Here is a 22736-nt window from a genome sequence, read left to right as displayed (position 1 = left end):
GTCCCAGGAATGGAGATGAGTGGCAAAGCAGCAGATCAGCAGTGCTGATCCTCGTGTGGCTGCAGAGAAGGTGCTCAGCAGTCGGCTCAGGCATTCGTCTGCTCCCACGCTGACAGATGAAGTGTCCACAAAAGCAAACCAGCTGCATTTCAATGGTGGCTGCCTGGTCTGAATGCTGCACACTCAGGTTTGAAATGAAATTCCAGCTCGTTGCTGTGCTGACAAGCTGCAGATGATGGCTCTGAACATGACACACAGTTCAGTCTCCCAGCTGCTTATCCTGGCCTCTGCTCTGGGCTTGCCAGAAAGTTCCCTTCTCCCTATCAGAAAGAGGAGATAAAATATTAGAAACTGCTTTATTAGGACAATATTGCTGCAGTGAGACTGGGGAGCCCTAAGGCTGGTAAAGTCCAGTTGTTTCATAAGGTGCAGCCGTATTTTCCTGAGCCTTTTTGAAAGGGGTCATGAAAAAAAACAAAACAAGATCATGAGCCAGCAACTGTGGATTTGGTAGATGTCCTAAAGGGAGTGACAGAAAACACAGGGAGAGGGAGTTTTTATGGCAGGCAGAGTATTCATGCTTCAGTAACTCAGAGCATCTGTTTGAGTTTTGCCTGCCATGATGGGTGAGGCAGAATCAGGGGGATGTCATGTAATTGGGTTTCCATAAAGAACGTGATATCGAACATTCATGAGCAAGGCAAAAATTCCCAGAAAAAAAGGTGGTGTCATCCCAAACTCTTGCAGATGGAGAATTCTTCTGAAGATGTGCAAACGCAACATTATTTGACATCTTGGGCACTTTTTATTCCTTCTCTGGAAGACGGTCTACAGTGGTAGCAGAAAATTACTGCAATATCACTGAGGTTTTTAGCTAGCTTTTGGGAAAAAGAGAGGGTTTGAGGGATTTTTTTGTTGAACTGTTAGAGTGCTGCTGTCATTTGATTTATTCTGAATGAGCAGCAAAAAAGAGAAATAGAAGCTTCTCTGTGAGTGGTTAATTTTCACAAATGTGAATTTTTCCCAGCAGGAGCAAGAGGATTTCAACACAGGCTGGTGTGAGGCTCTGCAAATGCCAAGTGTCTCCTCTTGGGAGATGGAAAACAAAGTTGGCACCAATGATGAGTGGCTGATTTGGCAAAAGTTGCTGAAAACTGACATCTGAGGGAAAGGTCTTGGGCTGATTTAGTAAAACAGTACAGTTTGGTATTACTTTTGTGATGTTACTGTGCAAAGTGCAGGGGTGATCAGAAGGAATGCAATGTGGAAAATGTGAAGGATGAATTTGGTGTCTTATTTAGTTCTTTGTGCTTTCTCTTGAGCTCTTCTAGCATATTGTTAGCAGTACAATGATACAGCAAAATTGCTGACATTAACTAAGGAAAGTTGAGATGCCAAAACACCACAAATATTTGATTTACTACATATGGAACTTTGTTTCTCTTCCTCTTTGCTAAGATATGGATATTAATTTCACTTGGATGTAACTGTCATTTAGGAGCAAATCCAACATGGGAATAACATTGCATGGTCCAGCAAATCCAGCAATTCATCATCCAGGAGCCTGAGAGGCAGAGCAGGAGGAGGACTCTGTGGGGTTTGTGGTCAGGCATGTGTGGAGGCATTCCTGCCTGCCCAGGGACAGCCTCTGGGAAAGAGCACTGGGTGGGAAGTTGGGATATGAACCAGAAATCTTGCAGCTACTGTTGTGAATGTTTTGAGCCGTGTTTCTGGTCTTGGGATGGTTCCAGCACCAGCTGGAGCCAGTGTGGCTTTCCCTCTGCTGGGAAGCACATGGGGTTGGTGCCTCAGAGGTACCAGTGCCCAGCACTGGGCGTGTTATCCTGAGGGGAATAGCTGAGGGGTGAAGGTAATTTTGTATGTGTGGCATTTTTATGCTCTCAGGAAAATTTAAAGTGGTTGGTTGGCACCTAGTGGGAGTGAGATGACTTCCAGGGAAGCTCCTGATAACTTTTCTCAGGAGTTGGCAGGACTGTAGGGACTACAGTGTGACAGTGATGAAGTGAGCAGCAAAGAGGGAGTACAGGCAGTTTTTGCTGCAGGATGGTAGGATCACATTTTGCCTCTGGCTGATTTACTCACAGCAGGAATAAAGGTAGTGTCAGGAGTTAGTTTGACACATAAGGGAGGGAAACGAAAGCACAAAAGCTCAAGATACCCTGACAGCCAATCACCCACCCAAAACACAGCCCCCCAGCCAGCAGAGCTTGCTGTCCACAACCTCACTGCATGGCTCAGGCTCTCCCCCTGCCCAGTGCTGCTGTTCTGCATTAGCAGCTCTGATAGCTTTGCCTTGCTGCTGATTGCTTTAGCTTTTTATGCACAGCAGAGAGAAGACATGACCTGCATCCCCTGCCAGCCTAGGCTTACTTTTCTACAGAGCTTTTAAGATTTATGGTGATATTTTACAGTAACTGTGATTTGTCTTATAGATCATGAATATATGATTGCCCCATGATCCCATAGCAAGCCTCAACTATGATGGCTTGCTCATTACTTCTGAGCACTAGCAAGGAAATTTTAACACTGAAGTTTTCCTGGTGGAGTAATCCACGAGGCAGGGCTGGAGCTGGCTGCTTGGCAGGTCTGGAGTCTGATAAAGAGCTGCCTCCAGTGCTGCCAGGCCAGGCTCATTTGCCCTCCATGGTACACCTGGGAGTGACAGCTGGGCTCTGCGTGAGGAATGAATTCTTGTGCTGAATCATGGATTCTGACCAAAATAATTATAAAAGCTTGTGGCCCCAGGAGCAGAAGCTGCTGGGAGCCCTGAGGCTGGTAACGAGAACGTGGTGGTTGTGCTTGTTAGCTACATTAAATGCTGCTGTTTGGGGAGAAGGACACTGGGGCTCTGTGGGAGCGTTAGACCACCACATGGCACCTTCTCTCTGTCCACTGGGCAAGGGGAGCCCTGCCAGTGCAGTGCAGAGGAGATCCCTGCAGCTGTGGATCTCAGGACAAGCATGTCCTTGAAGCTCGCTGGAAACTGGCAGGAAGCTGTGTCTTTCAGGGGCTGTCCTTTACCTGGAGGGCTCTTCAAGGAGAACAGAGACCAGCTTCTCACCACACAAGGCACAGCCTGGGGCCCAGGCAGTAAGGATTGCTCCATGGAGATTGGGGATGCCTGGTGTCTGTGTCCCTCCTGGCAGCCAGAGGCTGTGCAGGTCGGTGTGTTGCTGTCACCTCAGTGGGGAGTTGAGGGGACACTGCTCAGGCTGCACATTGCCCAGGACCTGCTGACACAGCAGCCTGCGGCAGCAAAGTTCAGGCAAGTGCACAGATGTTCTTGTAATGAGCCCAGTGATCTGGTGACTCATTCCCTTCCCAAGCAGCCACTTTTGATGTGAAATCTTCAATAAATGAAAATGGAGAATCCACTTTTGTAACATTTCCAAGAGCTGTTTCTCATTTCTGTTTTGAAGGTGATGGCTTGGGCTTCCTCCCTTTGCTTCCCATTATATTTCTGTGAATGAGACATTGGGACCTTTACTCAACCCACAGCCCACTCTGTACTTTTGCTGACCTCTCTGAGTCTTTCCTGACATTTCCTAAAATCAAGAGGTTCTCAGTGGTGATTCCAGTCTCTTGTAATGCAAATGGTAATAATGATATGAATGCTAATCATTGTTCTGTAGGATGAAATGTCAAGATTCCATATTTTCATGTTAATTTTTAGTAGGTAAGTGCCACATTAAGCATGTCCATCCTGTCAGGGAACATGCTTTTCATATCACAGGAACTGTTAGAAATCATTAGTAATGAAGGAGACAACTGTTGTGTCTGGTGGGCTGGTCTGTGACATACAGTGATGCAAAGTGATATGGTAAATTTGGAATGAAGGATGAAAAGCTGTTAAAAATTGTGGATGTAGCTATAAATTTATTAATCTTGTATCTAAAATGTGGTTCTGAGTTGTAATGATAAATAGGATCCTTGTCACTTCTGTTGGATTGCATGTGTGTAACCAGGAAAGGAGCTAAAGGGTTGAGGCTGGGGGGACAGGTTTGGTGGTACCTGTGTGGATAGCAAAAGGCTGTACTGGCAGCTGCACTTATCTTGAAATAGGAGTCTGTGGGCAGCAAGATCAGGTTTTGAAGTGTGTGTCTATCTTTGGTTGTTCGAAATAGAGGCTACCCTGGGTAGCACAGGATCCCTGGACAGTGTATTCTGTTAGAAGTACTTTTAAGCAACAAGTATTTTGCTGCAAACAGCCCCATTCTTCTCATCAAGACATTGGTAAGACCTGCTGCTCTTTGGGGCCTGTATTTATTATGCAGTATTACTTTGTAGAAAGTATTGCTTTTACTTTGCAAAATAAAACCATTTTGGGTCATATTTCTCTCTCATTTAGGTAGTTTTTAATTGACATTTTGTGAAACTAATGCTGTTATACAACACTCAGAACATAACAAATGCTGCTGCTTCATATTAATCAGAGCTGAAACCTGAACCTCTCCTGGCTGGTAACTCTGTTGTGTGTTTGATCCCAGGCTCCAACCTCACTGCCTTGGACCATCTCGGCAGCGCGCTGGGCCTCGCGGAGGAGCAGGTGCAGAGGTGGAGGCAGCGCCGCCGAAGGCACACCACGGAGGATGATTACAACATCGAGGTCCTCCTGGGGGTTGATGACTCAGTTGTTCAGTTCCATGGGAAAGAACATGTTCAGAAGTACCTGCTGACCTTGATGAACATTGTGAGTACAGCCTTGCTCGCTGCCCGGTGGGAAGGCTCTGAAAGGGCTGGGAATGTAGGTTGGGTAAGCCATTTGAATAAGACGTAACAGATCTCATGGCAGGAGATAAAATAACTCTAGGAGGGAAATCCAGGCCACTTTCAGAAAATCCAGTAGGGGAGAAGCAAAAAAAAGGAGCCAAGACAGAAGCTGAGTGTGGGACTGTTAAAATGTTCAAAGTTCTTCTTATGTGCTTTGGTGGGTGGGACACAAGGTCAGGGGCTCAGGTTTTTGGAAGTCATGTTTCAGCTGTATATTCCCTTAACCTAAGCTTCCTGCTGAGGAACATGGTTTGGAGAACTGTCTTCAAATAAGGTTCTAACAGAAATTACAGCTGGCTTTTACATTTTTAAAACTACTCTGCTGAATTCTTTGATTTCTCAACAGCCACTTTAGGTCCCAGGCCACCTCCCTGCTCCTTGTTCACACTGCAGTAAAATGTTATGCAGTGTAACACTGAGCTTTCTTAAATTGATTTAGTATTTACTCCATGACTGACATCTTTAGGTTGCCTTAGTTAAATATTTAATCTTCAGAACCATAGACTGTGTAACAGACTTTATAGTGTAGGAGTGATGAAAGGAGACACTAGGGAATATTGTGTTTTAAAGAATCACTTTTTATTTCTAAATATCAATGCAGCAGCCCTCTAGTACCCCAGACAGTAAGCAAGGACACTATTTTTTGGAAAAGAATGAAGACTTGAAAAACCATCCCTAATACAGATCAAAATCAAAATATATTTTATTTTTTTTCTGAAGAAATAGAAGTAAGTGGTAGCCCCCCTCACAGACAACTCATCTGGGGATGACTTTCTTCCTTCTCCTTCTCATCTGGAACAGGAGTCTTTTCTCAATAAAATACACTTCTGAAAAAGCTTTGGCCTCAGTGAATGTGTGTTAGTAAAATAGTGTTGAGTAAAAATTGTAGGTCTTCTCTGTTTTTGACAAATGGAGTCTGACTGCTGAAGTTTGCAGTCGTGTCAAGAGGATGAGCCTGTAGATGACTCCTTTCACTTTGCAAACCACAGAGGCAGAAATCCAGGCTATTAGGTAGATTTGTCTGGGATGTAGTTTTTCCAAGATAAATTTTTTTAATTATGAAGCTTGTTTTTTTTTCTTTCTTTATTACGTTCTTTTAGCAATGTGCAGAATATCACTGTTTTTCATTTTAAATGAGAGGTGGAATACAATTTAAGAAAATCCCTTGTGTGATATAAATTCAGTTATGACTTTTTATAACAGCATTGTAAATAGTTAAAAACCTGCCCTGACATTAGAGTTATGGGGTACTTGGTGTCTGCTCTGATGGTTGTAAATGCATATATTCTAACAGAAATGACATGGTGAATCTAATTTATTTGTGTGGTTTGTTTCCTCTGAGGCTTAAAACAAAGTCTACAGTGAAACAGATGGTTTTATGCATCTCTAAATTAACAAGTCAAACAGGCCAAACCAGGAATGTGGCAAACAGGCCAAAATAGATTAAGCAGGACTCTTTACTTATCATGTCACTTAAATCTATTTTTAAGAATTAAAATATATAGTAATGGTAAAGAAGCCATAAATGTTCCAGCTCTGGAATATACTTTTTCCTAATTTTAGTAAACCATCCAAGACACAAATTGCAAGAAATAACAACTCTTCAGCAGCCTGTCTCTGCAAGTGGTTTAGAAAGTGCAGCCTCTGTAACCATCCCCACAGGGCACAGCAGCTCTTGGCATAGGCAGCAATTGTTCTGTTGAGAGCTCTGAGGTAGAAACATGTCTTCTGGGGACTGAGGATGTGTCCCATGCCTTGTGCCCGAATTCAAGGAGCTGCTTGAAACCCCCAAGGCCTCTTGAAAGGCTCTGGATAGTCGCTGGCAGTCATCAGTGTTGTCCTGCTCTTTCCTTCAAAACTCAGCTGGTTTCTGGAGTCTGTATTTTAGCAGATGGGTGGTGATGATAACCAGTCCTGTTTCCAGCTCCAGCACAGAGAGGCAGGAGGGGTTTGTTACTGCAGATGGTGGTGCTGGGGACCTGGATTGTGCCAAGGACAACACGATGCAGAACCTCTCCTTCCTCTCAGCAGGGCAACTCCAGCTCTTGCTCTCATTGTTGGATGGGTGCAAGGTGTAATTCTGTGTAGAGCATGGCTTTGGTCTCCTTTCCTGAGATTCACACTGACTCCCCCATTGCCCTCTCTTCTACCTCTTTGAATGGCTGGGGGTTTTTGTTTAGGAAATGAGCCCACTTATAAAAGGCCTTGGGGTCCCTGGCTGTTAGGGGTCACGTGTATGCAATGTGTTTCTGATGAGATATGTAGGACCAAGGTCACTGAAAAACAAAAGGCAGTGACAAACAATTCCAGTTGTATTTTTAAATCTAATTGGAGATCCTCTTATAACCATCAGATTGTGTATACCCTATTGGGTTTAGGATGTAATCAATTAGCTTGCAGTTGTAACAAGGCATAGAATCAATTACCTTTGTATGGTAACGAGGTAGTAAGCATAAAATCAAGAATGCATGGTAACAAAATAAAATAATAGTGAAGGTATTTACTGGAGATAAAACAGGTGATCAAATAGTTGAATTTCTGAGGTTCCAAAAATGAAATAAATCTTAGGTGAATTGTCCCTCCTGGGGCAAGACATTCCTTTCCCAGAAGAAGCTCCCAGCATGGCTGCTTCTTCCACTGTGCTTGATCTCCTTGTGTGTGATGGCATGAGCAGTTGTCCTTAACTAACTTTTCCCAGGGATCTTGGGTGGAACCCTACCACTAACCCAATCAAAACAATATATTTTTTTTTCCAAGCTCAGTGCAATGACTGTAAATTCAGTAAAATTTGTTTTGTGCAGCTTAAGTGATGTGTTACAGTCCACACCTAAAAGCCATGAAGTGAGAAAAAACAGGGGTTGGGTGTCCTGGCTATCTTGAATAGCTGTGCTAATATTTATCCCAAAGTTTGAAAATGAAGTCACTCCCAAACAAATGGTGATAGATGCCAGAGGATTTTTAACACATTGGGCTGCAGCCATGTATTGTCTGACTGTGCGCCAGCCGTTCCACTGCAGTGAGCTCGGCCTCATGCCTCCCCTTTTTCATCCTCTAGTCATTTCCTCTGACAAAACTCTGGTTTGTCTTGACCTCCTCTCTTTTCTCTGCTCAGCACCATCGGGACATTCAGTCACCTTTGGAAAATAAGCCATTGTTTTTGCTTTAGAGACCCTCGGCTGCCTCCTGCTTGCACCATTTTCATTTGCATGTCATGCTGTGTTTTTTCCTGGGAAGGATATTGGCCTGCACAGTCCTCTGCATTTCCAAGCACGAGCCCACACATTGCACAAATTAGCTTTGTATTTATAGCATGCAGGAGCATTTCCACAGAGGAGAGATATTTGGGTGGAATCATGTAGTTCTGTAGTTGCTCAAGAACATGCAAGGTAATTCAGTTTCAGCAAGAAAGCATCTCAACCCCTCAGTAACTGTATCTGCTTGTACAATTGTTTGGGAAATGCTAGAAAAGTGCAAGGCTAGAAGTGGTGTTGTAAAATTACCTTGTTGCTTGGGAAAGAAAAGGTTTTCACTGCATTATGCTCTGGGAGGAGAAGGGCACGGAATGGGTGTCATTGAGCTGAATGGCTTGGATGGGTGCACTGATCAGAGGACAAAAGAACTGGCTGGGTGGTCAAGTCCAAAGGGTGGTGGTAAATGGAACCAAATCCAGTTGGTGACCAGTCCAAAGTGGTATTCCCCAGGACCAGCAGTGCTCAATATCAGTGATCTGGATTGGGGAATTGAGTGAATCCTCAGTCCATGTGCAGGTGACACCAGGGTAGATGGGAGTGTTGATCTGCTGGAGGGCTGGAAGGCTCTCCAGTGGGATCTGGACGTGGCCTCAAGTTGCTCCAGGAGATATTTGGATTGAATATTTGGAAAAATCGCTTCATGGTTTTCAAGCATTGGAACAGGCTGCCCAGGGAAGTGATGGAGTCACCACCCCTGGAGATGTTTAGAAGATGTTTAGAAGATGTTTGATGCGGTGCTTGGGGATATGGTTTAGTGGTGATCTTGGCAATGCTGGGGTTGATGGTTGGACTTAATAATCTTAAAGAGCTTTTTCAACCGAAAGGGTTCATTGATTTTGAAATGGGTGTTGTTGGTACCCAGTCCTGGTACTGAAATTCATTGTTTCATAACCCTATTAAAAGTAGTTTTGAGGATTAAGCAATTTTCAGGGGTAAAAATCTTTAAATTCTTTTCCACTCCTCTACTGTAAAAGAGCTGATATTAAAATACTTATATATAGGCATGTAATGGATATATGGCCAAAATATTTGTGATACTAAAGCCCATCTCCTCAAAGTAGCTAAGTGCCTAATTGCTGTTATTTCAAAGGGAGGTAGACTCTAAATAAGAATTATGCCTCAGTGTGGGCTAGATTTATCTGAGTATTTAGTAATTTACCTGCCTTTGAAATCAGTGAGAATCAGTATTGAAAATTAGCTCATGGGATTACGTATCCCCCAGCCTTCAAGTGAAACTTCAACTCCAGAACAAATACATTAAACAACTTTTCATTTGAATAACTGAAATCAATGAGAGTTATGCAGCTGGGGGCTTTGGAAAGTCCCTGGAGTCTTTCACCTGCATCTTTCAGCACTACACATGTCTTTGAAATTGTGGCCCTGAGGCGCTGCTGAATGTGTTATCTGTCCTCTTTAATAGGATGTACATGATACTACTATTATAGATGAGATTTCTGCTCTCGTATCTCTGGCTGATGAGGGATGAAGATTTGCAGGTACAGAACAGCCAGTCCCTAATGAGAGGAAAGGGCAGAAATGCCATTGGTTTCTAACTGACAGTTGGATAAAAACCTGAAAGCATGTCTAATTCAAGCTGCTAAAAAGAAAGTGATGATTGAATACATTGAAATAATGGTGCTCCCTGTCTTCAGAATCATGCTTTTTAAACTGAAAAGCATTTCTTTTAGGCAGCAAGGATAGTTCAATAATGTAGAATCCAACTGGACTTTTGAAAATTAAATAATTCATAAGCTCCAGTGCTCATTATTTAAAATCAGTTTATTTTAATATGGGCACTCTAAATTTGAACTAACTCTAAGAAGTTCCACAAATAACAAATGTAAGTCCAGTTCTATTCATCTGAGGGACTTCAGCTGTCCGTAGCTGAATTACAGCTTGTTTGAAAGTTTCAATATATGTATGTGAGTTAACTCCACATTTTGACTGTTCATTATAAACCAGTGGCTGTGACTGGTGTGAACAACGTCTGAAGAGGCCTCCATGAGGTTATTTTTGTTCATTATCTTGATTGCTATCCTACAGTGGAAGCTGTAGTTGTGCTTGGGCATTCAGGGGTTCCTGCAGGAAAGACCCTCTCAGAACTCTTACAGGTTGTGCTCATTTTCTCAGGGATTTTATTCCCAGTGTCAATTAGGTGAGCATTGCTCATTATTGGTACCTGGAATGTGCCTTGCTGCCCTATCACACTGGTTTTGGTACCATCCTCAAGGTAGAGGGTAGGTACTGTTAAAAGATAGATTTTTTTCCTTTACTCCAAATACCAACATGAGCTTTAGCCACAAAGGTTTCAGGCAGAGATTTCTGAGTTGTGACAGTTGTGGATAATTAGGATCAGCTTTCAAATTCTGGGTGCTTTTCTTTACCTAACCACTCAGATTTGAAGAGGTCACCATATTTATTACTTTGACACCACACCCCTATTCTTGTAGCAAAGAGATAAATCAGTCTGCTTAATTATTTTATGATGCTATAGGTGATTTTATTAACATTATCTTGAGACAGTAGTTCAGAAAAATACTGAGTCTGTTGGTGCAAAAGTAATTTACAGTGTTTAGAGAAACTTCTCACAGCAGTGGTTTATGAGCAGGAATGAGAAGTTCCAAGAGCCTGCGGGAGAAACTAAGAAAAATAAATTAGTCATGAAGTCAGAAAACAAAGTCTATGACCTTTCTAAAGCCAATGTTACAGTCGAAGATGAGATAGAGGCCCATAACATGGAGCTGCCTAGTGCCTTGCCAACACATCTGCTGGGGATTGTTTTTCATTTTGATCAGAAGCAGCTAACTTGGAAGTGGTAACACCTAGTTACTGACTCTGACACCAGGGAAGGTAAATCTGGACTCAGACTCATATTTGCATATAAAATGAGAGATTCTTATCTCTGTTTTGAAATGTACATTGCCAAGCTCTTCTAAAACTGCCCGGTGTATGTGGTTTTGAGCAGAATGATAGATGTTTTCCAAATGTGGGATCACAGTTTGACCTTTAAGTTTCATGTGTGTTGTGTGCTTTCATTCTTCTTTTTTCCTTGTGATGCTCAATAAAGATTTCAGGAAAAAAAGAGAGTCCCTCTCTGAGGAAATGAGGAAATGCCTTGTACGGACTAGAAAGGGAGACTAGGAGCCCTTGATTTTGCTGTATGACTTTCTATGTGACCAATAGTGCATCCACCAGAGGAATTGATGTAATGTTATTCCTGTGGGATTAAGATAAAGCTTTGGGAATGTCAGAAATGCTCGTTTGGGATCTTCAAAAGCATAAAGAAGGTGATGAAAATCAAAGAGCACAGTGGTGTTTGAAATGGGACCACAGAAAAATAAAGTGAGAGGGAAACACTTTTTGGAGGGTCAGATTACAGAAGTTTGTGCTCAGTATCTACCATGACATTTCTGGTTCCTATCCTGTAATTCAAACCAGACGTTTCTTACAGAAATAGACAATCACTGGATGCCCACCAGGCACTGAGGCTTTGCTGCAGATAATTATGATCAGATGAATGAGCTGCATCTCAGGCTGGGCTCTAACAATGGCTTGCCAGGAGCTCTGCCATCCCACAGGGAAGGAACTGATGCTCTCCAGCTTCTCCAGTATTGCTCTGGCTGAGATCCACACATGGTCCCAGCTCTGCCTGGGAGCACGTAGCCTTCAGTAGTTTCTGCAGCAATAGTTGTGTGAGGATGCTGGGTGATCAAAGAGTGAGCTAATCAGCTTGGATGGATCAGCAAATTGTGGTGGCTGCAAAACCAGATGACTCTTGGTTTATGCCCTCTCCAAATGGTCAGATGTGCCCTCTGACGGCCGCTGGTGCTGGGTCAGAGCTTTTTGACACCGATGTAGCCCGAGGTTGAAGCTATGAGATGTCCAACAGGGGCGTGTGCTCAGGAGCCCGGGGAGCGGCGCTCACCCAGGCGTGAGGAGCAATCCATGGAGCCGCCTCGGGACGAACCCGATGGTTTATGGTTCAAGAGCCATGTTCTCATGAAATGATCTGCCTTTTGCATAGCAGATACTAACAAACTCTGCAAGGCTGGGGACTCCTTCAAACTGCATGGATGAGTTTGCTGATGATTTGCCAAAATACGCAGATTATTCTCCTATGGTGCATTGGTTTAATTAGGGATCCAAGGAACCACCTGACTTTGCCTAAAAATCCTGCCAGCTCTATCAGCAGGTAACCTGCTCTGCACCAAGACTAGCAGAACTGCAGGCTGTTGATTACTATTTGTGTTACAGGAGCTTTCAAAATTCCCTTTTAGGATCAGGCAGTGCTTTGCTCAGTAATCAAAACTTTCCAGTGCTTCTTTTACAAAGCATGAGACACCTCACTGGTGCTTGGCTTGCCTTTAGCTTTTTGATGTATTCTATGTGCTTACTGTGCTGACTTGAAACTTGCTCAAGGCAGAAGAATTTTAAAATTAGCAGAGAGGGACAGATAAAAAAAGTAAATAAAGTGTTTGGTTTTTTTATGTAGCACCAATCTGTGCCAGCCTGATTTCTACACAGAAACTTTAAATAGAAGTGTATGTTTTCCTTTGAAATATCCCAGAAAAAGAAACCAAAGATATCCCAAAATAGTTAGCGAACTACAATAGCTTGATGAAAGTGTCTTTACAGTGTTTCACTGTGCTTTGAATTCTTTGAGATTTACCCAGCCTTTTCCATCACCCTCTATAAATGCTGAATCACTGTAGGACATCTAACAGGATTTAATTCATTCACTGCCTTCAGTTCAGGAGCTGTGATTATGGGATGGTCTCTGTGTACTTTTTGTCTTCTATGCAGCAACTTAATTTTAGACTTACTGATCTAAGAACAACAGGAGATTAACTCTGGCTTTTCTTCTGTTGATATGAACCAGGATGTCCTGCTGAAGTACATGGAGATGCAGTGCTGGAAAAGTACTTGCAGTCTTTTCCAGAGTTGTGCATATTTATTGCACAGGCATCTGAACACATATCTCCATTGTCTGGCTGTCTGTGCTTTCAAGCACTAAGTTTCAAAGTTGCGAGTTGTTCTCAAGCCTGGAGCTTTCTGATTGCACAGGCTGGTTGGTCATCTTCTGCCCTATACATTGAGCTGCTTTAGCTTGACTCTGCTTTCCTGTTGAAATAAGAGGTGAAAATGTGGAGAATCTGAGCTAGGGATTATGTTGGTCCTTTTGGTGTGTGCCTTTTCATGAACCTCTGAGAGCACAACATTTATCTTGTATCTCTAACAGCTTCCTGAAACAAATAGGTATGATTTAGACTGTGCTGAAAAAAAAGGAAAAGCATCTATTTCAGCATATTATTCATGTGCAGTGAGACACTCCTAGCAAACTACAGTTTAGGTCAGAGGAAGATGCTGGGCGAAGAGAGCTTGGGCTCATCCTTATTAATGAAACCGAGACCCAGAGCTTTGAATTGGCCTGATGTCTGCAGAAAATCCAGGATCCCAAGAGAACCAAGCAGCTTTTTACAGTGCTTGTGCTTTTCTGTTCATTCACAGTTTGTTTGTTAGATGTCATTTGCATGAATAGTCAAACAGTGCTTTATTTCTGTTCCATCAATGTTTGCAAGCCAAGATTCCCTTTGGCACACAACAGCGATACAGTTGTTTGGTTACTCAACGATTGTTAAAAGAGGCTTAGGTTAAATTCTAGAAGTTAATGAGAGAGTGGTGTGCACCAATTTGGATTATGCTTTATGAACTAATTAAATACTTATTTACATGCTGTGTTTACTGTCCTCTATGCACACCAGTTTTTGTTTAATACTCATTTCATGTACAGGTAATTTACAGCTTATTTCAACCTCATATCCTTGATGTGAGTACTCTCTTCTCACCACATGAAGAGGGAGGCAAATTAATATCCCTGCCTCCCTAGACAGCGTTCAAGGGTCTTTTTCTGGGTAAAATAATTTTTGTTAAGCAAAACGTGTTCATGTCTTACCTCTTTATAATCTGTGTTGAGCAATGGTACTCAAAGTAAAAATAAGAGCGTTTTTAAAATTTCAGAATATAAAGTTAGTCTTCTAAAGTCTTATTTAAGCATGCAAAGAGATCTGATGATCTGATGATCTGATTTCTAGAGGGGTTGTTTACAAAGCAGATTTGAACATAATCAGCTCCTTCTACCCTGCAAGGAAAAGAGAAGCCCCTGAGGCCACTCATAGCCATGGGCTCCTCATCCACCATCTTAATCCAAGGATCTGCTTGCTTGTCAACCAGTAACGAGCCTGCATCCCTGAGAATGTTCCCCAGGTGCCCTGGAGGGTGTGAGCCTCCTCCTGGAGCTGCGGTTCAGCAGGACACTCAGGACTGTTGAAAACTTGGATGCCTACCAGGCATAAAATAAGGCTCTTCTGTCAAAAAATACTGATGAAACAAATTAAAATTCACTTTAAAATGTCAGTGGGGATTGCTTAGCAAAACCTACACTGATGTATTTAATTTTAATGGTTTTTGAAGAGATAAAATATGGGCCATTAAAACTGGGGCTGATTGAAGTAGCAGGACATTATTTACCATGTTTCAAATGAAAGGTTCCCTGAAAGTTATTTATTAGCTTGAAGTAATGAATCTAGTTTGCAGGAATAAATGAAATCTAGGTCCAGCCAGCAAAACAGTTCAGTTTGGTGCAACCTTTACCAGGGGAAGGAGGTTTTAGGGAAGGAACTTGCCTTGCAGGGATCTCATCTGCCTCTTCTAATTTGTAAAGCTAAACCCCTGCCATTTGGCCAAGTCTCATGAAGTCTTCATCACTGAATACTTAAATCAGCCTTGTTAACAGTTAATATTTGCCCAGCTTGCCTGTAGCAGTGTTTCCTAAGTAATTGTTATTCATCCACATTTCATTCTCTACTCTAAATATTTACAGTTTTCTTTTCAGTGTTCCTGGGGTGATTTCCCTGTGTGTGTGTGTTCAGTTATGTAGCTCTGGTATAAAAAAAAAGAAGACAATTTCAACTTGCTGGCATTTTGTAGCTTTTGTTCTACTTGCAAAGTTTAACACTGATGAGTTTTGACACACAATAAAGGCAGCTCATGTGCCTGACCAGCTTTTTGGGGGAGACACATCCTCTTGGCAGAGTGTGATGTGATGGGTCCCAGATGGAAGAGTTACAGGGCGCAGCTGAGCTGATCTGGTGAATGGCTCTCAGGAGAGAGGTCCTGTCTCTCTGCTCACTCATCCCTTTCCCTATACATGGTCCTACTCAGCAGAGAGATATTTGGGATTTTGCCTGGACTGCCCTGCTCCAGGCTCCAGTGGGTACACATGGGTCAGCTCAGCTGTATCGTGTGGGCACACCATGATACTTCCAAGTGCAATTAGGCTGGCATTTATAAACCTGTTAATCTGAAGTTTATTTTTAAAGATTCCCTAAATTATGGCCTGCTGGGAGACTACGGCAGAGTTTGGAAAAAAAACCATTCCCTCTCTCATTAGTGGAGTTTTTCATGTTTTAAATATGATCACAAAGTGGTGTCTGGCCTAATGACAGAGCATAAAAGCTACTGGCTGAATCACTGCCTTCATAGTTACCATTGTTAAAGCACTGAACTCTTTTGCAGGTTAATGAAATTTATCATGATGAGTCCCTGGGTGCTCACATTAACGTTGTCTTGGTGAGGATAATCCTGCTGAGCTACGGCAAGGTAAGGAAAGGTTAATTTAAATGGAGGATATCAATATCTGTAGACTTCATTCTTTTATGAACAGTTACTGGGGAAATTTATTTATTTTGTGTTTTAATCCATATATATTATCCTTACTAGTCTGTGAATATAAAGCACTTTCATGTTTATATATATCTGCTTATCATTTAAACTTTACATTTCAAATAATTTCCATTTCTTCTGGATTTTCCTGTGTCATTTGAAGTTACTGCTTAGCTCTGGCAGTCTGTCTTTTCACATTTGTTTGAAATAGTCCATAAAACATGGAGAATATTTTAGTTCCTAAAGAAAACACAACGGGTTCTGGTTCAACTGTATGTAAGTAGCAGTCAATACAAGGTCAGCTCTGCAAGAGGGCTATGGGTACATTCTAAGAACTCATTTATACTTGTGCTTATTATCAGGGAAACTACACACGTGCTTAAAGTTAACTGGGTGTTCTGTGGAATAGGGGCCAGAAGGTAAGAGCTCTGCAGATCAAATCTATAATTAAATATATCAAGTGTTCTTTCTCTCAGTTTCTGTGGAAGGGGTTGCTCCACAGACAAAACTTGGGTAAAGAGGGACAAAATGTTAAATGGGTTTCAAAAGTATTGATCTGTTCAGTACCTGTGTCCTGTTACTGCCAAGTCAGCATCTTGTTCCATGGGAACAAGAACAGGACATTTCAAGTATGTTGATAATTGCTTTGGTTAAGGACATGTGATTTCAGTGCTTCCAATGCAGCATCAGGCCCAGCTGCTCAGAGCAGAGTGTTAATGTCTGATGCACCTTCCTGTGACTGGAGTGCTGGGTTTTCCATGTTCATGTAGAAAACCTGGATTCTAGATGACTCCATGTCTGTTCAAGGAAGTTGCTGGAATGCTGTCAACAAAGAGCCAGTGCAGATGGTGAAGCTCCACTGGCATTCACCAGCTTACCCCGCTCAATACCAACTGAGAATTTTCCTCCCTGGTGCAAATGAGGGAGCTCTCAGGTTTAGTCTGGACTCTGCAGGAGACTGATTACCTGGGTATGGGTTAAATTTTTCTGTTGGAGCTTCCCCATCTGAGAACCAAACACACCAGTCCATCTCTGCTTTTCCTGCAGTGATGATGATGATGATGTAGTTGTGCACTTTGGATAAGCTTAATCAGATGTATGTCCTAAAGTAAAATGTAAAAAAAAGGTCATATTTGCCATTTTGTGATTGAAAGTTCAGGGAGTGTGTAGTTAACATTGAATTACAAAATGGTTGAAATATCCTTGTAATTGTTGTAATGGCAAAAATTTGATTGCAGGTTGACTTATGAATCTCATACCAATCTGATGTTGCAATAGTGGAGGAGGCCAGCAGAATTAGTACCTGGGCTAGTGACTTCTTTGCAGTCCTTAGTTAGTTCATGGGTATTTCATAATTGTTATGTGTTTATTATTATTCATCTTTAGCCCTATAGATCTAGCTCAGTGTGAGCTCTGGTTATTTCTGCCAGTTTCCAGATGGCAGACAGTGGCTGCAGCAGTTATCATTCCATCTTAAGGATCTTCGTTTTCTTGTGAAGAGCAAAGCTTTGTCCATTTACAATTTGAAAGTTACCAGTTTCATATTCTTTAGAGAGGAGAGTTGGGGTGGAGGACAGAAGCCATCATTTCTTGTCAGGTCTTTGGCCACATCACAGAAGCAGCATTTGCAGGTCTGTGTAATCTGCTTGTGGATGTTCTGCTTCTGGATTCTACATCCACAATCTGCAGTGTACAGTGCTTTAGCTTCTGAGTTGTCCTGCTGGTTTCAGTGGAATAATTCTGCTATCACAAGATTTCCCCAAATATAATTTTTCTTGCATTTCCATATCTGATTCTTTTTTACAAGAAAGACAATCTATCACTTTCAAAAAATAGTAAAAAGTATATATACAAGATATCATTCCAGAGCTCCTCTACCTTGTGATGTGGGAACCTGCATACCATGGCTGTATAGGAATACATCCTTTTCTGTTTATGTTTTTAAAGTTCCTGATCAGAGGACTCCCAGGGAGTGAAGGTGAGGAGATTTTTCTTTAAATGTTTGGGATAATTTAGCGGTGGAAAAGCAGAGAGAAGTGTATAGTTCTTATTTTCTGAACCTGTTCTGAGGAATTAGAACAAAGTCTTGAATATTTTACTGTCCCACACATGAGCACTAACAATTTTTAGGAAAATATATATTCAAAACATCTACTATTAAGTAGAGTACGTCTACAAGTTAAGGCAGTGCATGAATGAAGCAGTGTGGTTGGCTTCACAACGTGAAAATGTTATCCCAGTCTTGTTTGAGTAAGCATTTCTTTTGAAAGCATGGAGCTAATATCTTCGGATTCATTTGCTTCACTGCAGGCAATTTATATATATTATCAAGGGTGCCATTTAAATAATCATAATAATTACATTATGGTTCTGTAACTGATGAAGTATGTACCATCAACGTCAGGTTTATGACAGCACTCTCAGCTATTGCCAATTCTCCACCCTGAGCAGCCTTCTACTGTATTGTGGGGTTTTTCAGACAATTATATTATTTTATACAATATGTCATCTGTTGATAAGAATAATATGGACAATACTTGAGTTGCATAGCAACCAACCTTTCACTGGTTCTTGCTTGAAGGTACTCCACTCTTTCAAATGTACTTATTTTTTAATATTCTCCAACACAGGCAACTGTACATGCAGAAGTTTCAGTAATTTCAGGAATAGCATTAATTGCCCTGGTAAGATGAAAAAACGGAAAATATTCCTTAGTGATCACATGCTGAAATTACTTCAGGGACGAATTCAAAAGATCTGACATGGTTTTACTGAATTAGCACTTTGTGTGAGTTATCACCTCAGGACTTTGAGGGGGTGGCAGGTTGAGCCCTGCCAAGAGCACCAAGCTTGGGGTCTGGTTGGGTGGTGTGTCTGGGGAGCAGGCAGTGTGGCTGGGCTGGGGCTGGGGTAGCTTTGCAGGACTTGCAGGAGCTGCCAGCCCTTCCCTGACTCTCCACTTTTCTCTTAGTACTTCCAACAAATGATGTACACAGACTGATGTGAAGGCTTCAGCTGTGCCTTGCTGCTGCCCACTTATTTATCAATTCCGTCATAAGGATAGAAAAATGTGTTCTGCAAAGGGTGCTCCATATCTGTGTTGGGTTCAGAAGCCACAGTGCATTTCTCTGCATTTTCTTGACATTGACTTCCAAAGTCACTGGCTTTTTTGATGTGATGGGATACTGCAAATAAGTAAACAGGGTACATGCAGTGCATTTTTCCTCAAATGGGAAAAAGATGAGCTGGCTTGCTTCTGCCTTTTTGACTGCAGTAGTAGGAAGATTGGTTCCAAATTTTGGCAACTGCGGATATATTTGAGATTAATATAATTCAATGTTTGTGCAAATTATTCCACTTAGACCTATTTTGGTTGTAACAGCTCTGTAATACAGCTAGCTCTAGAATACTCAGGGATATAAGCAAAGCAACCACGAGCACCAAGTGCAGAGGAGGTTGCAAGAGATGAGCTGAGCATGCATTTAAAAACCCTGACTGGTTATTCTAAAATTTGTTTGGAAACATTTAAATACTGAGCACTGCATAAAATCCTCTCATCGCCTTTTTGAGGTGAATGAAGAAAGATTATTATTCCCATTTTACAGCTAAAAAAACAAAGATGTTAAGTGTTATTTTCCAAGGCCACACGGAAGGCCACTGGCAGGCTGGGGATAAGACCTCATAAATTCCTGGCTCCAGCCCCACGCTCTGTCCACTGACAATGGTGACTCTGTGTGCAGATGAGCTGCCCTTGCACAGCGCAGAGGAAAGCACATGTTAGCTGGGATGGATGTAATTAATACAGTGATTAATGAAACAACACTTGGAAATAATTTTGCAGGGACTGCAGGAGTTTCAATAAATGCAGCCACCTGAGGATTTGTGAGGGTTATTTCTTGGGAAATGTGAGTGTGGCAGTGCAGGACACCCCTGAGCTCTCCTTTGGCGCCATGCACAGCCCGAGTGGCCTGTATTCAGCCTGGAGCAGGGTGGGATGGGCTGAGGGATGCTGGCTCTGCTCCGTGGCATCTGGAAATGCAGCCAGGAGGGAGAGAAAATCCACATAATCTGTAAACCAGTGTTGGCATCATAACAAGTGGTTGGACTCTGTCCACATGTTAACTTGGTCAGAGTGAAAGAGGAACCTGACTACCAGTGCAGAGTGCCTCTCAAATACCTTAGAGGAGGGAAGAAAACCCAAACGGCTTTGAGGTAGTAGTTCAGGAAGAAAGTGCTATGGAGTGGATGCCTGCAACCTCATAGGACAGGACTGCTCAGCTGAGAAGGACTTTTCAATTTTGTATGTCTGAGATATTAGCAGAGCTCCTGCTGCCTTCATTTGGGACAGGGCTTTACCTTCGATATTTTCATAAATGATGCTCTCTTTGCCATCTGACCTTTTCATGTCTAAGCTTGATGTAAGCAGGGGAGATGTTCTTGGTTCAGCCAGGATGGAAGTGTGGCTCAGTCTGAGTCAGGTTCTTCTTTCTCTCTGTTTCCCATAAGGCAGCCTTGGAAGCACAAATCAGATTTATTCCTTAAATCTGCTGTTTGTCATTATTTTGCTGTCGATCCTCTTGTTTCCCTGGATGGATGAGCACCTCCACTTACCTCTGCCTCTCCCAGGAAGGTGCAAAGACTCTGGCTGAGAGCACCTGTGCCTGACAATGCAAGGAGCGGCACAATAGGGCCATGGAATTGCTGTGCTTGGAATGGACCTCTGGACATCATCTAGTCCAACTGCCCTGCTTAAAGCAAGGTCACCTGGAGCAGGTTGTTCAGGACTTGGTCCAGCTTGGTTTTGAACATTTCCAGAGACTCAATAACCTCTCTGGACAACCCTTCCCAATGTTTGGCCACTCTTATGGTAAAACTACAGTAACACTCCTAAAGGCTTTTTTTCTTGCCAATTGCCTCTTCTCCTTTCTCTGAATCCCACTGAGAAGACTGTCTCAGCCATTTTTATTCCGTGCCCAATAGGTATTTATATATATTGAGATTTTCCTGAGCCTCCTCCAGCCTCTCCTTGTACTAGGTCATGAATGTGAGTTGAGTATCTTATTTTTCCACTGTCATTGATAGATGCAGAAGACCTGAAACAATCAGCAGGAATCAAGCTTACAAATGTGTCTGAGGATGGAGTTGTTGACCCCAGTATTTGGTCATATCCAAATACCAGTAACCAGTTCTGCACAGGCTGAGTTGCAAGGCCAGGACTCACATATGATGTAGCATTTTTTCAGTTGTTGATATTTTTTCACTGTTTTCATATGTTTCATTTGGGGATGAAGAGAAGAGGTATTGCCCCTCCTGTTTTTTATCTGGGTGAATTGTTGAATTCCCTTATTTATATATTAGGCTTAGAGTTTATATAATTTCCCAGTGTGTTTTGTTGGGACCTTGAAGAATGTGGAGCTGGCTGATAGCATAAACAGTGCTTTGTACTCCTGATCTGCTTACATTTATATAGAATTAGAGACTGAAAAATGTTTACAAACTGCTGCCATAAGAAAGCTTTACAAATCCTTTGAATGCAAAATGACAGTTTGCTGAATGAGCTATTTTTGTTAGTTTGGTTACCATGGACGTTCAATAATTGTATTTATTTATCTTGTGCTTGTCTTGTTCAGGATGAGAGAAGAATATAGAAGTTCTAATCCAATATCCAATGAGCAATAGAAGTGCCAAGTAGAAGCAATGTAAACCGTGTGTTTTGCAGAGACTTTACACGTTCAGGAAGGGAAAGTCATATGTTAAATTGTTTCCTGAACGTGTGCACTGCTGTGGTCCAACTTTTCCTACTATAGTTTGAAGCCTGTCATGTTAAGAATATTTCTGCTCCTCCTGGAGCTACTGAAGAGCTGCAAAGCCTTTTACGTTGGTTCTCTTGGAGCACCACCTAATGGATGAGTTAGGAAAGGTTCCAAGCTTCTGACCAGCCTAAATTTCTCATGTTCTTATCACCAGTTTCCTGCTCATCATCACTTTTGCGAAGTTGTACCCAGTGATGCCAAATATCAGATAAATAAAACATTTGCTTAAGAGGAGCTGCCATTCTGTCTGTGACACCAGTGTGTCTTTCACATGGGCCGGCAGCTTGAACATTCTTGAAAGGCTTGGGTAGAATATAGATTAAATTTGCAGTTTTCTTCTAAGATAACTTTGACATTGTTGAAGAAAAAAAAAAATCACATATTTCTTCCTTGTCCCATACTCTCCACAAGTATTTGAAAGACTTTCCAGTCAGCTTAATGAATGACTTGTTCTTCAGTGTGTTCATATAAGAGAACTGATAACTTCCCAAAGAATAAGACAGATAGCAAAAAAGGTTCTGAGACGTCTCTGGCTTTCAACCACTTCTTACTCCCCTGCTTTTCCTCTTTGTATGAATGGTAGTTGCAAATCAGTTTTTTTTTTTTTTTTTTTTTTGTTGCTTCCATCTAAGAAGGAAGGGAGTGGAGAAGAAATGAAGGCAGGATCAAAAAAAAAGGAAGGAAAATGTGCAGCATTGGTAGATGTTGAGTTTCCCAGAGAAAAGGCCTCAGCTAGTTCTGTAGGGCAGACTGTCCTCGTCACCCTCTGTGGTGTCTCCTCGCCTGGGGGATGTTTTCCCAGCTGAGCCCTTTCCACTTCTTGGCCAACATCTCCATCTGTTTCCATCAGCAGTTCACAGATTTTTTGCTTTTCTTGCTGTGAGAAGGAAAGTTTCTCTTTCCATTGGCAGTTTTCCTGCTGATCAGCTGAGTAATGCTCTCCACAGGCCTGCTGTCCTGCTTGGAAAGAGGTCCTTCCCAGCCAGGTCAGAGCTCCCAGCCAGCTGCAGGACCTGCGAGTTCCTGGCAGTGTGGGCCCTTTACTGGCCAAGAGTAACACCTACACCTCTTCTCCATGTGCAGCCTGCTGGCCCCCAACTTCCCCTGTTTGCAGTGGGACAAAAAGGGATTTTACCTTTCAGCCATTATTACAGCACAC

At 42.2% G+C, this 22736-nt stretch overlaps 1 protein-coding gene across 1 annotated transcript in view; it reads left to right on the top strand.

Annotated features, from left to right (window-relative positions):
- ADAMTS2 (ADAM metallopeptidase with thrombospondin type 1 motif 2) overlaps positions 1 to 22736 on the top strand; it is a 174743-nt gene that overhangs the window by 110485 nt on the left and 41522 nt on the right. Inside the window, exons 4-5 of the mRNA XM_068205862.1 lie at positions 4509 to 4711; positions 15618 to 15701. Of these exons, the coding sequence (XP_068061963.1) occupies positions 4509 to 4711; positions 15618 to 15701 (287 nt within the window). The remainder of the gene's footprint in view (positions 1 to 4508; positions 4712 to 15617; positions 15702 to 22736) is intronic.

This window comes from Anomalospiza imberbis, chromosome 15 (assembly GCF_031753505.1).
Source record: "Anomalospiza imberbis isolate Cuckoo-Finch-1a 21T00152 chromosome 15, ASM3175350v1, whole genome shotgun sequence".
Classification (NCBI taxonomy): Eukaryota; Metazoa; Chordata; class Aves; order Passeriformes; family Viduidae; genus Anomalospiza; species Anomalospiza imberbis.
Note: the sequence above shows the minus strand (reverse complement) of the source record. Positions and strands in the feature narration are given on the sequence as shown.